At 40.9% G+C, this 18381-nt stretch overlaps 1 protein-coding gene across 16 annotated transcripts in view; it reads left to right on the forward strand.

The window, feature by feature from the left end:
• abi2b (abl-interactor 2b) overlaps positions 1 to 18381 on the forward strand; it is a 104225-nt gene that overhangs the window by 73297 nt on the left and 12547 nt on the right. For 11 of the 16 annotated variants that reach the window (XM_069196340.1, XM_069196338.1, XM_069196341.1 and 8 more), the window contains 4 exons: positions 2012 to 2170; positions 3010 to 3096; positions 5224 to 5397; positions 6674 to 17857. In XM_069196340.1, the coding sequence (XP_069052441.1) occupies positions 2012 to 2170; positions 3010 to 3096; positions 5224 to 5397; positions 6674 to 6849 (596 nt within the window). In that variant the 3' untranslated portion in view covers positions 6850 to 17857. The remainder of the gene's footprint in view (positions 1 to 2011; positions 2171 to 3009; positions 3097 to 5223; positions 5398 to 6673; positions 17858 to 18381) is intronic. The other 5 variants (XM_069196343.1, XM_069196347.1, XM_015359357.2 and 2 more) reach the window with 1 other exon arrangement.

Here is an 18381-nt window from a genome sequence, read left to right on the forward strand (position 1 = left end):
TAGTTCTCGATCTGCACCCTGAACGGTGCGGTAATACTTCTTTTTCTTCTCGGTGTTAATGGCTTCGCTTGTGTCCGCTGCCAATTTTCAATGTTCTTGTGGATTTTAGAGGAAAAAAAAGTTTTGTCCAGTAACTGAAAGGAGTTAAGGCTGCTGAGTTGAGCATTAGGAACACAAATCATGCCTTTAACTGAAAGATCTTTCAAGTAATGAATGTTGAACTTTGTTGCCTAAGCTGATGCTGTTGCATAATTAGCGAAAGCTGTATTCGCTATACAAGAGTCTTGTCAAACACCAATTCAACAAAATTAATCCTTTCTTATTGGCATTTATGATTTGTAGTAATTTAAACTTCCTATTTACTTTCACTGTGATCCTCCTCCAATTTGTAACCAAGAATGATAAAAAATTGATCAACATGTATTTATTTCAAAGCGTTCCAGTACTGTGCTGGTTACCCCCTGTTCTTGTTGTAGCAGAGTGCTGGTTTGTGATAGTGTGGAAGAAATATTAATTTTGTGTCAGGGGTGGGTGTCATTGGCTGTAATACCAGGTTGAAGCCATAACTGGAACCCACAAACCCATCACCAAAAAACTACAAAATGTGAAAGAGTTTCAAGGAATACCCAGGTTATTCAACATATAAAATGTGTTGTAGGCTGTGGTTTAAAATAAAGCACAATCTAATGCTAACTGTTGCTGTGCTGTTGTACCTCTTGATCATGTCTTGGCAGAGAAACTAATTCAGGACAGTGGAATAGCTTGTGAAGTCTGAATTTAGACAGTTCTGAGAGACAAGCAGTCCTCAAGTCTGTGTTACTGTGCATATAGAGTCAGTTGAGCTTTTCTGCCTGTATGTTTCTTCCAAGGCCTCATTCACACGGGGATCTGCTCACCATCTTGTTAAAGTCTGTTTACTAGGTCTGCAAAAGGATGGTACAGCAAGGATGTTTCTTTCTAAGAAATCACATTGTCTAATGTTATTTTGAGTGCCTGACCATGAGTGTGTTTTGTTGCTGTCTAACCTGTGCTGCATGTAAGCATGGAATATGTCTGGTTCAATGTCTGTCTGTATCTCCAAGATGAAGGTGGGGGTAAAATTAGGTAAGCAATTTAAAACGGGGGAATAAATGTGATTTAGCCAGCAAAAGTGACATTACAAATCTAAAACGTGAGATTCATTCACAGATTCTTTTCAAGGCCATTTCTTGATAGTCAGTGTCTGACTCAAAAAAGATGGTAGGTTGTCTCTAGAGGCTTCCCAAGTAGAATTTGTTGTTCTGAAGAAGACAATTGGAAGGTGACTGAAAATAAGCCTGCTGTTATTGAGAAACGTTTTCAACATATTTAAGTTAAGTGTTTTTTGGGGTTCTGGTCACACATTTAATCACATGAGTTTATTTACCTTCACTCTCATTTTTTATTTGTTGTTGTTGTTTCCTGACAATCTGATAAACTCCCTGAATTTTATAGTACATGCCTTTTATTTTCAAAATATAGCATAGAGTGCATTGATGAATATTTGATTGGCTGATGTCTTTATCCTGACAGACGTGTTTAATAACAGAATAACAGCATTATATCTAGAGGATTCACTTTTAAACAGAACTAGAATATTTAAAAGGTATACATTATGTGTTATATTACAGATGTGACAATAGGACAGAATGTATTGTGATAAATATAGTAGTGTAGCAGTATGATTGCAGGACAGTCCACTTGAACATTGAGCTTGCAGTGGAGTCTTCTGTGATGTGAAGTACAGCACTGTTGGTTTTGAGTGATGACAGGTCAGGTGTTAGCATGGAGGAGAGATTTGAGGTTGTGTACAGGTACAGACTGAAAGGTCAAGTTTTTGGAGACATTAGAAGGGGGCAAGAAATATTGTAATCTTTTAATCTGGTTCAGGGTGTCTACACAGGGCTTATATCTTAAAATATAAAGAAAGACTGATAGATTTTTGGGTCATTCAGGTCTTTCCTTTATCAACTTTCCACTTTGTCTGTTGCAGGTCACGCTTCTCAGTTCTACAGCATGAACAGGCCTGTGTCCCGGCACAACCCACCCACAATTGGGGGCTCTCTGCCCTATCGACGTCCCCCCTCAGTGACTTCCCAGCCAAATGTGCAGAACCAGGTCAATGGAGGCCCCTATTACAATCAGAGTCAAGGTAAGAGACCTGGTCATGCTCCTCATTACACAACTAGGATATACAAGACACACAGTACACAGTCTACTCAGTTAATGTACCGCTACAAAGGAAACACTACTGGACATTCTGGTAATCCAATAACGTTTGCAGTGAATGCAGTTTTAATAAGTACTAAAATGTTAAGGGTGTTGTTAGCCTTAAAAGCCACAAAGTAGACCTTACTAGAATATGCAGCCTGTTCATTTTTCTGAATTTTGGTCACAGAAAACTTGGACTTTGTGGGGCAGTTCTTCACAGGATGTCTTCCAGGAAGAATTCCGGGAGACTAAACTCTGTATGTTTTGTACTGCCTGCAGCTGGGATCTGTGTCATACCAGATGTGTCAGGGCAGTGGTCTGTGCCCAGTGACAGCTTGGTCCTGGAGTAGTTGTGATGTCTTTAAACTGCCCAGACTGCTTTTCTATTCAGTCTGTGTTTGGGAGTGGCAAAGGAGACTTCAGGGCTCACAGCTTTTTTTTTTTTGGTATGTGTGTGTGTTGTCTTTTTTGTGGTGGTTTAAAGGTGGTAAGACAGCCATTAAACCCAAAAGGCCAGTCCTTTCTGAATTCAGGGATGCCTCCTGTTTCTGTGTTCCTGGGCGGCTTCACTTACTAACGGGGTTTCACTGCTGTCTCCCGTGTGACATACTGCTTGCAGCACAATGGGCCTTCCTTCACATCAGTGTTTGTCTGCAGACTAAATTAACTGGCTTTTTTTGTTCTGTTTTGTTCCTTTCCTCATGCCTCTGCCTCCTCTCTTCCTCCTCCCTCCTTCCCTCTCTCTCATTCTCTCCCTGTCCCTTTGACTGTCTGGATCAGCCTCCCTCGCTCCCCCACCCCCCTCCATCCTACAGATAACTCCCCAGTTACCACTGATGGGCTTCGTGGCTCGAGTGCAGGAGAACAGTAAGTGGCCCAGCTCTGTTCCTGGTCTCAGGAGCCTACGCGGTAACACCATTGTTTGTCTGACTCTACCCTGGCAACCGGACTGGAAGTACAACTCCCCTCGCGCCGCCATTAGTTCAGTTTCAGGCCAGAGGAGCCGCGGGAAACTTTAGAAACTGCCCCGATAAATCGCCAATTGCGGATGTGTCAGTACTAACTACACTTGCCTGTCAGGAAAAAGGTCCAGTCTTTTTGTGTCTGTATTGGCGAGTTCACAAAATCCGAAACGACTCAAGAGGTTTGCCGTACCAGGCATCTCCAGCCAGCAGGGGGCAGTGTGTTGCCTCAGAGACTCGACTGGTCCACAGAGTACACAGAACTAAAGGATCCTTCTCAACCTTCAACCCTAACGTTCTACAAAATCAGCGTTTTTGCGTTTTGTGGATCTGTTAACCTGCAGTTCTGCTAGGATGTCGGCCTGTGCTCTCACGAGTTGCTTTTTTTTTGTGTGAAAAAGTCAATGGTGTGTATTATTTTTTGGAAAGCATCTGATTTCTGCTGTAGGGTATGGTTGTCATTCTCCACAGCAATGAAGTCAGACAGCTGTACAGTGCTGTTCTAAGAAATAGGCAGAAGCAGACCGCAGGCTGGGTGCATAGCCTCTTCCTACTGAAATATGGTCTTTGCCGTTTGAAAAGCTTTATATGTCGTTTTTATTTTAGAAAAAATAAAATAAGTGGGCTTTTAAAGCAGTTTAGAGTCCAAAAATAGGTTTCCTTTACACCTTGTGATCCAGCAGAACCTGTGATTTTACATCATGAGTTAAGCCCATGTGTTCTACAGTATAACGTAGTTGAAATGACCCTTTGCCCAGAGGAAAGAGCCTCTGTTCCTATTTATTCCTCGTTGGTTTATCTCCCAGAAGACAGCAAACTGATATAAATAAAAATGGACTTTAGGAAAGTCAGAAGACAAAACTAAAGAAAATGTCTTCATCGCAGCAGACACCACTAAATCTAAACATGAAGTTCTCCTGAGAGAATCTCTCTAGCCTCCTATCATCAGCCACAAAATCTGTACTGATCAGGGACTTAATGGATTCCCCCTTCAAGAAAACAGAAGTTCTCTGTGTACTTTACTCCTTACAGCTGGTGGTGAACATGACTTTTTTACATTTGTCATGTAATGTGCTTGCTTCGTTTTCTGTCAAGATTCGTCTGTTACTCAGTTAAATCTTGTCACCTGCCCTAATGTTCACTATACAGATTTTTTATTGTCCTATACAGTTATTGTCCTGTTCTGTGGGCCAGCATTCACTTTGAAAGGTGACTGTGCTGGAGGCAGTGCCACCAGTTTCTGCGTCTTTCCACGTAGGACTAAATTATGTGCTTCTTCCCTGTTACGTGGGAGTAGCGAGGCTAAAATACTCACTCTCTCACCCCATTGGCTTCTTCAGTTCAAACTGAAATGACAAGGCTGGGCTCTCGAGCCGTAGTGGTTTTACATGGAGTCAGCCTTTGATGAAGGAGTTTCAGGTTTTCAAATTAAAGTTTCAAATTTCCCCACTCTGACATGGCCTTTCATTATCTCGGGCGTGGATAGAATTCTAGGATTCTAGAACGTTTCCTCACGGAGATTTCCAGGCTGGCTTCGTTTGTCTCTGTAAAAGAACATGTAGTCGTTTATTTCACCTCAGTTTAGACTTTTACAAGTGTGAATTCAATCTTGGGGGGGTTGGGCACTCCACACTAAATGTCAAAAATGACAGGCTAGTCGTTGCCAGTAGCTTCTCGAAACACGAACAGACATTTCCATATCGCTTTCAAGGAAAATATGTTCCCTGGGTTCGATATTTGGATAATCCCCTGCGCTTTATGCTGCTGCTGCTGCTGCAGAAATATCTGTAGTGTGCATATGATACATTGTCTTACATGGCAAATCTCCTTTTGTGCGTTTTACTTACTCGCATGCTGCATGACTGAGACGTTTCGGGTTGTAGGCAGGGCTTGTGCTCGGCAATCTGGTTCCAGCATCTTCTCCGTCCGCTGCCACCCCTTGTGTTAGGCTCCGCTGGCAGCGACAGCTTTCCCCTGGCCCTTTCGGCTGCAGGGAAGGGGCAGCTCACTGACAACGCCGCTCCCATTTCAGTTACAGACGCGCCGCCGCCCCCTCCTCCCTCAGACGAGCCAGTGTTTGACGAGTCGCCCCCTCCCCCTCCGCCCCTGGAGGACTACGAGGAGGAAGAGTCGGCTGTCGTGGAATACAGTGACCCCTACGCCGAAGAAGATCCACCTTGGGCTCCAAGAACCTACCTGGAGAAGGGTATGCGCAGCCACAGCTGTCCACCTCGGCGATGCCTCATCTTTTATGTTCCTACGTCCCCGAAAAGCAGTAGTCGTGCAGAACCCCCCAGTGAAGGCGTACCCGGAAACCTGGGTGCTCAGTTTGAAACCTTTTCAAATGCTTTTCACGGGCTCTCTGCGACATCCGTGACAACGGACGCAAGGCAGCCTGTATTTGTTTTTGTTTTTTTATGCTCCTTGCGTCTCGTGGAAACAATCAGACCTTCTTACAGCTCCATTCGTGTTGACGCATGCCGGTACGAGCTAAGATCTGCAGTTTCTCAAGTAAAATTGCTCTTGGGGAGCCCCGTTTTGGAGACGGAGCACACTTTACCCAGAGTGCCTCTGTTACGTCCTAGGTTAGCCTTCTGTCTTTGCAAGGACCAGTGTGGGTTTAATTTGATCCCCAGGGAGGTCACAGTCTTTTACCTTAAGCTGTAACCTCAATAATAACCTTAAGTGGATCCAAGATTTTGTGTTACTGATGCATGCGTGTTACAAGTGGCACAGTTCACACATTGTTCTTGCTTGTAATGTGTAAGTGTATGGTTTTGACACCAAGTTCTTTTTTTATCGTTGTTCCTTCTTGAATTTTTACTGTACTTTAATTTTTCTCTGTACTGAATTTCTCTTGTTTTTCTGGGTGGGTTGCTTGGAAAAACTTTCATTTACAGTGGCAACCCAGGAGTCCTGTTCATACAGCAAGGCATTTCCCAGGGCAGTTTGAATCCAATATCTTGCTTAAAGCATTCAGCAGCAAAGTCATTTCCCCCCTTATAAATGATTACTGTTTAATTGTTACAAAGTTGCGCTCAACTGAGACAATTTCAGTTGTGTCTTTTTCTCTGGATTATTTTTTTCTGATCCTTTTGTCCATTTATTGTGTTGACTTGACCCTTATGACATCTGCATGATTTTCCCATGCCCACCCTTCTCTGTCGTTTTGACTTATTAATGGACAGCATCATAAAGCATTGGCAGACAGTCTCTGCACTTTTGAAGAGCTACATTGATCATTTAATGTTGGGCTGCTGTTGCCCTAGTAGTCAAAATGACTATATTTTCTCGCTTGACCTTAGATCATTGTTCTTCTAGTTGGAAGTATAAAAATATTAACCAAGCAGATTTAGGAAGTGGAAAATGGTTGCCTAGGCTTCACCAGAGGTTAGGCAAAGGACGCTCTTTCCACTCTCAAGCTGCACAGAAAAGAGTGCTGGTAATAGTCCGCTAAGAGTCGGCGCTCTGTCTCCCCCTAGTGGTGGCCATCTACGACTACACGAAGGACAAGGAGGACGAGCTGTCCTTCCAGGAGGGCGCCATCATCTACGTGATCAAGAAAAACGATGACGGCTGGTACGAAGGCGTCATGAACGGCACGACTGGCCTGTTCCCTGGGAACTACGTGGAGTCCATCATGCACTACGCCGAATGATCCCTGTCCCCGGCCTCTGTAGACCATTGCTTTGGACTGGAGGAAGGGGGGTGGGGGGAGGGGAGGGGGGCGGTCCGCGTGAGTGAGTGGGGAAGGGAAGGGGGGCAGCGGTGGGATTTTTTGGGAGTGGTCAAAGACATTGGGCGGATTCTTAGCGTTGCAGGAATCTTGAGGCAACGAGGCATTATACAGATATGAAGGAAGCAATCCGTCATCAAACCACTGTCTTTCCTTTATTATGCAGAGAAATAGAGTGAAGTGACACGTGCTGTTTAAGCACAAATCTCGCAAGCCGACGTGAAGGCCACCGGGGGTATTGATCAGTTTTTATTTTTTGGTCAAATAAAACCTGAAAGGTTAAAAGTTACGTTTGCACACGTAGGGGTTGACCAGTGGTTCTGACTGCGTTAAAAATGGGACAGCTAATAACAGATGCACACCTGTATGTTAAGAAATTGCACGGAAATTCTTGCACCTAATGCAAGAAATTGTATAGGGCTAATAAAGTGATGTTATGTTATGTTATGTTAAAAGGGAATTGGATTTGACTATTCTGATTTTTATTCTAATTCTAGAATCAGCACTCCTCATATTCATCAACCATAATTCAGGGAGGGGAAAGGGATGTCCAGAAGCACACTTTTTCTCTTTTTCTTCCTTCTCAAGCTTTATTGGATTCTGATGATGCCACCATTAAAACGTGGGGTGGTCCAGATCCAGCATACCCAGTAAGAGGTTGCTGCGATCCAGTATGATTGGAAAACTTTGTAACCCATTTTGGGCACTGATTCCCAACTCTGGCCATGAAGGAGCACTGTCTCTTCTAAATTGTGCAGATGAGTTCTTCAACACAGGCCAATTGATATTAGTTTTCTATTGAAGCCATGTTTGTAAGTCTGACATGGGATTTGTAATTGTCAGCAACACTGCTTCACGCTCTGTGTAACACAACTGCCCTCATTTAAGTGTGCTGCCTGAAATGGAACCAGTTGGGCGTCTGCAAAATTGAAATTGTGTGCATCTCTGACAGTGTCACTGCTACTACTGTGGGCATGTGTGATAGTGTCACTCCCACCTGTCTGTTTGGTATCCATTGATCAGCTTGCAAGAGGTGTTTAATAAGAAATAACAGCAAGCAAATTGCAGAACGTCTGTGCTGAAGCTGTTGCATCCTGTGTTCTTGAAGGGTGTTCTTGACACTCAGGAATGATCATATAGAAACAAGATAAACATTGAAACGAGCAAATAGATCACTTAAGTCATCAATTGGCACTCAAGATGGAAAGAGATCCAGCAATCACAGTGTTCCTTCAGGACCAAGGTTGGGGACCACTGGTTTAGAGAATGTTTTAAGTTGTTTTTTTCCTGGTTATTTTCATTTGTAATGTCCACATTGAAAGGCAGAGATTCAGGTGTTAAAGACAAAATAAAATACTTCTGCTTCAAGCCCTTTGCTTTGTGATCAGTCAGTTTGGCCGGTTGGCCAAATTGATCGGCCACATTCCAGCTGTCATTTAAGGATTTTTAATGTGATGTATTGACGGTTTGCAACGGCCACATGAATTTGTTCTCCCGGTTCTTGAGTAAAGTGGTTGGTCTTGTAAGTGACAGCTCTGGACATTCACTGATCTGTTGCAGGGGGTCGAAAAGACGCCAAAAGCTGAACAGGACCTCGTTTCTCAGGCCCCTGTAAGACAAAGCATGTGTGAGATTGTACTCCTTTCCTAAACTTTCAGCAATGTCTCCACCTGCTTAGATGTAAAGTGCTTTGGAGGCTAAAATAAACAGACTCTAGAACAGAAGAAATATTGTACTCTGAGAAAAGGAGTTATAACTGAGTCTTAAAATGTCAGTGACATTAAGGTCAATCTGTAGCTGACACAGCAGTGTTTTTTTTGCAGTAGCCCAACTGAATTTGTCGCCGCCATTGAAGCAGGGGAAAGTGTTTTAGCTTTCCTACTGATTCCCTGTGATTTTACTCCAGACTCAGTGACACACTGGTCTTTCTAATGCTCTCTGAATACTCTGTTGCAGTAAGAGATCTGTTTCACCAGTCAGGCTCTCCTACTGCTTACTTTACAAATCTAACATTGGTCAACCTCTACAGTCATGCAGTACTAATTGTGTAGATAACCTCATTGAGTTTGATGCTTTTTGTATAATTTTATATTTCTTTTTGAATTGATCAAATCTGTTGTGTAGTGGATCTAACCTAGAAGCCCTATCAATTTGGTAATGTTGTGTATGTAGTGCTCAATTAGACTGCATGCTCTAATAAAGCAAACTTTAAATTATTTACATTTCACCCCATTTTTATGTTGTTTTTCTTTTTAGTTGTTGTCATACAAGAAGCTGTAGTGGCCAGTGGAAAAATGCTCCCAGTATATCAGTGAAGTCTTTCTGTTCAACTGGAGGAAAGGATTCTAGTGCCATATATTTTCTTTTTGACTCGGGTTGGACTCAGCTTAATGCTTTCAAAGGGAGCTCTGGGATTCTCGCTGGTCTTGTACTCTAACTCGAGCAAAGGAACGTATTCCTGCACATTAATGGGTACTAAAAACCAATTAAAAAGGGCCGTGGATCACAGATGGATCCCAAGATGCACAAGTGATATGTACAGGATGAGGATGGTGTAAATCAGTCGTGATTACACCAAATATTAACTTTATTGTTGAAAATAGCATATGTGTCGAATTGGCCTGTCGCAGGATTTTGACATTTCAACTTGTGTGATGTGCTTTATCAGTTCCTCCCCCAGTTTCCAACAACTCAGTAGCATACTAAACGAGAGACCTTAAGGGTGTGCATACTGTGTTCTGTATCTGTATCACATACCATTTACCCATTTTAAAATGCAGGTCTAAAAATAATTCTGTTGGCTGCTTTTGTCTTTCCATTGCTGGATTGAATTAACTCCATTGATTTGTGCTCTTCAATCAGCCATTCCTGTTAATTAATGGTCTCAGTAAATTAACTGATCACCAGTTAATAGAACAAAATAGATGCTTGGATGAAGATTTCCTAGATGACAGAATGGGAATCTGATTACCTCTATTCTCAAGTTTCACTTTTTTGTTGATCCCTTGAATGATCTGATTTGTTAAGAAGCTCTGCAGTGATTAAACACATCACACAAATATATCACGAATCCTGTAGGAAAATTCTAAAATGTTTTTTTTTTTTCTAGCAAGTGCAAGTGTTTGCCTTTTGAATTTGAAGTGGTTTCCAGGTTTTTCTTTGCAATAGTAGTAGGACTGGGAGGAATGTTACGGGAATCTAAAGACTTTTATTTTCTATTTTTCGGTACTGAAAGCACAGAACATTTTGTAGCACGGAATGCTTAAAAAAACGGCTATTTCTGTTTAGCGTAAGAAAATTGACTTTTGAAAAGACACCAATGACATTAATAAGTGGGTAAATCTAAAATTACAATGGGTTGTAAATGACTTTAAAGGTAAGAACTATCTATTTTCGATAGGATCTGAGAAATTGGGAAGTCTGCTTCAGAAGTATGGTATTAAAAATTTGGGCAATGCTGTATCCTGGATGTGGAGGTGCAATATTCATCTATGTATCAAATCTTTTTTTGAGAGTGGGTCTGTACTTGTGACTCTTGCATGTAGTTATCTGTGTTAATGCACCTAATAATTTCTTAGCTGCAGCAGATTATTAAAACATCTTTTATGGATCAAATCTACCTGGGTGAGCATCAGTTTGCCTCATAACACAGTAACCATTGCTGCCACCAACTGTTAATACATGCCTGATTTATTAACGGCATGAGGGGATTATTTATTAAGGCAAAAAATAATAATTTCAGAGAAATTCTGGATCTAGTACTGCAGTTCTCGTTTTTATGCGTTTGTAAAAATTTGGCCACCTAATATATTGCTGAACCGGAGGCTGTCGTTTTGCGAGTTTATTTCTGATGATCCTAATTTAATGAGGTAAATGCTGTGTCTGCCGCTAAGATGCTTAAACAAAAGCTTATGCTTGTGAATAGTGCAAAACAAAATCCGAAAGTGAAATTCCAGAATTCTGTCTGTGGTGAGTAGGTCAGTATGAGAGAGAACATTCTGTTTAGAGATTGCCAGCTTTTGGTCCTAAGCCCATGATGATGTTAAGCCTAAACATTATAAGACGGGGAGGAGATAAATATTTGTTCAATGAAGTCCCTCAGAAGGCCTGTGTTGGAATGTTTTATCTATCAAAGCAGGGTTGTTGGAGTTAATTAATACTGTATATGCCAATTGTCTTTCTATTTGTTTTCCATTTGCTGTCACACGTCTTAAGCTCCCAATGGCCCTTTGCACACCTTGTCTGTGGGGCCAGCAGGGGGCACTCACCCTGCAGTCCATGTGGGTCCTAATGCCTAATAGTGACGGGGACACTCGACTGTAAACAGGCGCTGTCCTTCGGATGAGACATAAAAACCAAGGTTTTGACTCTCTGTGATCATTAAAAATCCCAGGGTGTTTCTCGAAAAGAGTAGGAGTGTAATCCTGGCGTCCTGGCCAAATTTCCCATTTGCCCTTATCAATCATGGCCTCCTAATAATCCCCATCTATGAATTGGCTTCATTACTCTGCTCTCCTCCCCACTGAGAGCTGGTGTGTGGTCAGCGTTCTGGCGCACTATGGCTGCTGTCGCATCATCCAGGTGGGGGCTGCACACTGGTGGTGGTGGAGGGGAGTCCCCGTTACCTGTAAAGTGCTTTGATTAATTATAATTATTGTCCTGATAATCTTGATTACTGTATTAATTGTGATGCTACCTTTTGTGTTTGTGTATTTGTTTTAGTTTCAAGCCAATGACAAATTATAGGCAGTCAAGGGTTTGCATCTTACTTGAAACAAGCCCCTCACTGTAGTGAGAGGTCTTCTTTCAAACACTAAATCCAACCAATGGATCAGCACCCTTTTCCTGTGATCACATTATCCACCTTGCGTTTGGTGCGATTTAAAAAGACGAAACTTCTTTTTTAAGGAAGTTTTTTCAAAGTTTAAGAAGTTCTTTAAAAAAAAAATATGGATTTTTTTTTTAAATGGGAAATTCCCTCTTTTGAGTTTGTTGAGCTCCAAAACAGTTATCTGTGTCTCCCTCATGTCCTCACTTCATTGCTTCAAAACGCGCCTCTGAACAAGGATAACTGGGTCATCAGAAATAAATGCTAAAAAACCTCTTGCTTACATTCTGTCGATGACATTTCCAGAGAAAGCTTGACAGCCCAGAAGAATCTGTCTAAAATGCATCCGATGTTGTCACTCCCAAAAGGTTCTGTAAAACATAAGATGCCTTCTTCCTAAATAAGTGCAGCACAAAAGCTTAATTATGAAACCAGTGATTGTCGGTGAAACAAGAGGCACAACTTGAGCATAATACATGGTCCTTGTTGGACCAATTCTGTCAGGGTTCTCCCTAAACAATAGAGCAGTGGGACACCTTCCAAATCTGCACTGGAATAACAATTTGTTCAATTTCAATCGTTTAATGCCGTGTAAAATCCGCCTGCATGAAATGAAATGGATATCAGCCAGAGCGCATTCAGTCTTACTTTCGTAACTGAAATGACCATGATATTGAAAATGCTACAGTGCCGAAACCATCACCTTAGTGCTGCGATGCTATTGCAGGTCTCTAGGGAGACCCCTGAATTTTGGGCATCTACTGTAATGTTCCCAGTACAGTTGTGACAAAGATGGACTGACGAAACTCGCCTACCATATCATTTTTTGTTATGCAGCAACAAAAGTGGTCTTAACTAACGGAGTTAATGAACAGACATGCCCTTTATTTAAAATATCCGCTAACTGAGAATCAGCTAAAGGCAAGGAACATCAGGTGTATTTGAATTCTGCTGTTTTGGGAAATCTGTTTATTGGTAGTTTAATAACATGTTGGTATAGGATACAAGACATTGTGCAGCATTTGCATATTGTACATGCATTGCCAATCCCTTTAAAATAAATCCTAATTAACTAAAAGCAACAGAGTTTTGTAATCAATTGCTTTCGGCAAAGTGAAATCCTTGATCAAATTGTCTCAAATTGTCCTCGGCTATAAGTGAATGCTTTCATGTTGACTAAGGAAAAGAGACGGGAGAAGGGCAAGATATATGACTGGGTGATCTGCTTATGGCACTTGATTACTACATGGGCCATAATAACTTAAGTACAGTGCATGACACATACTAAACAAATTATTAGGAACGTCCGTCAACACATGGTCTCTGAACAGCAAAAACAGAATAAACAGGTCATACCAACTTCCACAAATCATTTTGAACATTTGCTATCTACTTTTATATTGAAGACCTCAGTGGTTTCTCAGCTTGCAGAAATGGCTTGTGGCTCCTGTCCCTGCATTGAGTGAAATAACAGGCAGGCATGCTCTTTATACCTGGTCACCCTGGCTGGTTCATTGTGCATGACAGAGAAGAGTTTGCGCCATCTTGGAAGAGCTTCAAGGTATCCATGAAGTCTTAGGAGGCCTGGCCAAGAATTGCCACCCTGCTCCTTGGTGGGATCCAATCAGATTGATCCTCTGCCTTGGGAGTCGTGGCGACAGTCGCCTAGTAACGCCACCCAGGCTTGAACACCTGGTTTCTAGGCCGCAGAGCTCCAACAGGCATTGGAAACATCTGCAACCTGGTACCATCTCATTCTTCTGGCAGGATCACCAAATGCAAAGGTTGTTTGGAAGGTGCTTGAATGTATTGGACCAAGTAAAGCTTAGTTTCATGCTGAAAAGTTAAAAAAACATCTCGGCTGTGAAGTCACACGACATTTGAAGACGTCTCCACAGTCTAAACATTTTTTTTTCTGTGAAGACATCATTGATTTTTACTCAACATTTTACAGTTATCTGGATTAGGGGTAACTAGAGAATTGTGGTTTTCGTATTGGACTACTGTTGTGGGCTAAAGGACACTGCAGACCTCAAATTACAGTTTTGACTAACCTTGTTGTATACCATGTTGAGCAAGCAAAACCAACCTGATGAACAAAATTACATTTATGTTGCTGTTATGTAAATATGCAGCATGTTATTACCAAGATGTTTATTAGAACTAATCAATAAAAAAAGACTCACATCTCTTGATGTTAAAGTGAGGAGGCGTATTATTAGAGTTGATAAAAGTTTAAAGGAATTTCTGCAAAATATCTGTTTTCTCCTGCTCTCTGAATCTAGCCTGTTCAAGGTTTGGTTTCAATATTATATTGCAGAGAAGCTGTAAAAAGACATTTTGAAGGAGCCATAGCTCATATCTCCATTATAATTTTTGCAAATCAGACCGTACATTGTGTTTGCTCAAATCTAAATGTAATCTTAAGATCTTAATTTTGAAAGATGAGGTTATGTTTATTTAATGAACTGGAGAGAGCACAGATTTTCTAGTTGTAGCTTGAGGGAGAGAGCCCTCATTACAGAGTCCTGATACATGGCCCACTTTCTCTCCTGACCACGATTCCGTGCTTGGTTGGACAGCCTGCATGGTTGACGTTTAATTACAGTATGTCTCCCTTGGTTACAAACATTGCAAAGCCTAATTAAAGTTTCAGGTCTAACAAGGTGATTGACTTGCATTGCATCTCTGGAAATTTTTTACTGGGTATAACGTATAACAAAGAGCAGTTGGAAAGAAACAAGAATAACCACGTTAGATATTGTTCATGCATAAACTCTGGTGCATTGGTTTCCTGGTCTAACCTGCTGTTGTGCATGGAAAGTGTTTGATTAAAGATTGAATTCCTCACCAAGGAGTTACGACAGATCTGCACATTCACAAAAAAGGAGAGAGTGCACAGTCCGGTTTGTATGAGTAAATGATATTTTTAAAGAAAAAAGAATAATTATCTCAGTAGGGCAGATTTGACATGATTAGATATTCTGAATTTTGGTACTGGTGATGAAGATAGGAAGAACAACATCATGATGTAATTTTACCGATTCTAAATTCCCAATTTCCGGTGGAAATGGAAAGCCCAACAAAGATAATTACCAAGCGTCAAAAAAGTACCTTGTCACTTTAATTATGAATGTGACCTTTTAGAAAAAACAGTTAACAGATTTTGGATATTGCCTTTAGCTGTAAGCTTTATTGCTTATTTTTGATTAACTGATTTTTAATTAGCTGACCATTGTACAGCTGAATGACACGGATTGATGCTTAAGCACTAAATCAGCTCATTAGTGCACGGTGGAGAACAGGCGATGAGGTGATTTAACCTGTTGAATGTCACACCTGAAAATCACAAAAGAAAAAAAATTATCACTTATCAAGGGATAAGTGCTTGCATTTGGACTCTCCAGCAGTGCAGAATGAGAAAACTAAATACTTAACAGTATCAAACATGTCCTTTTTAGTGATGCATCAATGTTTTGTGCAGAGCCGTGCGTGACCAATATGCTGAACGCTTTCACTAATAGTTGTGTGCAACAGATCAATCAATGCAGAGGTCTAAGTGTGAAGATCTAGGCAGGGGTGTCTAATCACAGAGAGGTGATGGATGGCATCCTGATTGCACGGCGCCAAATTAATCAAGTTCTTGGACCTCCTTTTCTGTCCCGCCTGCAGGTTCATCCTGATGAGACGACATTTCAGCAGGAGGAAGCGCATCTGCATGCTGCTCTTGTAACTGCTACATGAAACGAGAAAGCGAGCTGGCCTGTGGACAAGCTCTCCAGGCTTGACCCCAATGAGCATGTTGTGTGATAAGCTTGTGAGATGTGTGGCTCAGATGATGACAGGCTCAGATACCAGGGAACAGACACATGCTTTAACCAGGCAGCACAAGAACCTCACAAGATAGCACCTGTGGCCTTCTGTAAAGCATGAGTCATAGACGTACAGCTGTCTTTACTTCCAGTGGTGACACACACACACACACAATTGGTCTGTGATATTGACACTGTACCCTTTGTTGGGGACAAATGTCAAGCAACATATCCTTACGTACTGTATGTCATATTTGCTCAATGAAATGCCAGTAATTATAATGAATAACCTTATATAGAACAAAATAATAAATGTTTTCTATTAACTGTAACTTTGAAGCAGTAATTAACATTTGATGCATATGAATATGAGTGTTTTCATAGTGCATGGTTTTTAGGACCTTACTGTTCTGTTTCTACAGTGGTTTGAAGGCTTTGTTTAAAATGTAGAACCTTTTCTCGACCTAGTATTCTTAACTGAAAATACAAACCGATCCATACAAAATCCATTCTCGTTAATATAATAATTTCAGAAGGCATTGTGAGTGGGGGAAAGACTGTGTGGGAGTTGCAGGCTTTACAAAATATGAATCCATACTAGATTTACAGATGCAAAGTGGATTTCTGTTCAGATGATTAGACATCTTTCATTAAATCTATATGTTTTTCTTTTTGCTTAGTGTTTGTGTATACAGTACATGCAGACTATACACAGCAGTTAACAGAAACCCTAATTTAGTGCCTCACACCTGTTTATTTTTTTAGCTTCGCAAACCACTGTCTCAGTGTGTAGGGTTAGTATTCCATTTTTAGTACCAGTATGCTGGTGAACTGTCCAGTGGTGTCTGGGACTGCATCCATTCTAGGTACAGAGTCTGACTGAGGGTTGTTCCAGGAAATGGGGTTACTGGGATCTATGTACTCAGAGGGTTCATATCAGGTGAGTGGCCTGGTCATGGCTAAGCTGTGACCCTCTTTGCTGTGGTGTACAATTCTTGTTGCTGGAACTAGAATTTTAATTCCACATAAGCTTTTTCCCGTAGGAAGTTATTCATTTAAATTATCTGACCTTTACAAGAGTCAAAGTTCAAAATTACTGAATATAACGTAGAGTGGCATAAGCAAAAAAGATGTTCCAAATACACCCTCTCCCATCTACCTTAACATGTTTTAAACAGATATAATTGACAAGAAAGGGGAGCTGCCAGGGCCATTTTAATTATCAGAGTCATACAGTCACAAGAATGCCTCTGAACTGTTACGTCTGGATCAGATCATTGTTAATTGCACTCCTTTGCGTTTGTACACCGTTAAAAGTGTGAATGGAATCGGCATTTATGCTGTATAATGAGTTTTACTCTGTTGGCACATGCTGGATCGATTACTGCATGTTACAAAACTGCGCAGAAATTAACCTTTGAAAATGCACTGCCAGCTTCTCTAATGCAGTCTCTTAGCAGGGAGCTGCCTGGATTGAAAACTAAGAAAAAGACAACTAACCCATTTTAACAAGTGCTTTATTTCTTTGATAATGTGTTTACATTAGAGATTATCGTAATATAAGGCACCCCTGAATACAATGCAAAGACATATACCACACAGAAGGACAGGCTCTGAACAGACTGTCTGAATTTCTGTTTTTGTTCAGTCTTTGTTCAGTTGTCCAAAAAACAAGTGGGCAGGAAATTATTCTAACTCCTGTCGCTTTCATGAGGCAAAGATGGATGGCGATAGAATTGCTTTTCCCATCAAAACGTCTGTGATGAAAAAATAGGCATTTTTATATTAATATATTTTTTTAATATTTAGGTTCCACTTGTGCAGGTTTTCTCTGTAAAACTAGCATTTGTGGAATGGATTGAAGCAAATTAATTGTACCGTACCGTAATAAATTATTCTTTTTATTTTAAACATTAATTCCATCAAACTGGTTGCTGAAATCCTGATCTAACAGATTTTCTCTCCCCGTTCCTTGACTGTTTCAGTATGTAAGAGAAGAAATTGTTACGGAAAATGTTGAAAACAGAGAGGTCACAGTGAGGTTTCCAAAGCTTAAAGAACTGTTTGCTTCCTGATCGATAATGTTTGTGTAGAGATGGCAAGTTGGAGACAGAACAGTAACAGGAGGTCATGGGTAACAGCACTGGTGACATTCCCGATAGAAAACCATCTGGGAGCCAGAGGGAAAATATTTAAGGAAGACAAAGCCCTGTTTCGAGTTTCCATTATCCCTCAAGCATGAAAGCAACTTGCCTTTTCCTGGTTGGGCTCCACTTTCTTCGCGGCTCTGGTGAGTTCAATAACATACACTCTAACATCTGCTTATATCAGTACATACTGTACAATTTAAATGTTCAGGGGTCCCCAGACTAAAATCTGCAGCTACAGTAATGTCTAGAAGTTTCTGTTGAATGCTTCATTTCTTCAATAATGATGCTATCTGGCGAAATATTTATTCAGAACTCGAGATTATTTTATTGATACTGTAACTTGCATCAAGCAATTAGCTTTTAAATCATTCATGGAAATAAAACGTGTCAAATATAGAGAGTTTTCGCAAATACATCAGTTAATTGATAATTTATCCTGCAGAGTTTGAGATCTGTGTCACAAATACGGTTACTTGTGTCAGGAGTTCAGAAGGCCTGGTTATGAAATTCATGAAAAAAGACCAGACAACTATTAAATTCCTTAAGTTTTCCAGCTTGTATTTTCCTGGTATTTGCTACACTGGCCCTATGTCATCTTATGACATGGTCATAGTTACTTGTTGATTTATTCTCAGTTCTTGTGCCTTTTTTTTAGCCTTTTGGA

Source organism: Lepisosteus oculatus, chromosome 12 (genome assembly GCF_040954835.1).
Source record: "Lepisosteus oculatus isolate fLepOcu1 chromosome 12, fLepOcu1.hap2, whole genome shotgun sequence".
Lineage (NCBI taxonomy): Eukaryota > Metazoa > Chordata > Actinopteri > Semionotiformes > Lepisosteidae > Lepisosteus > Lepisosteus oculatus.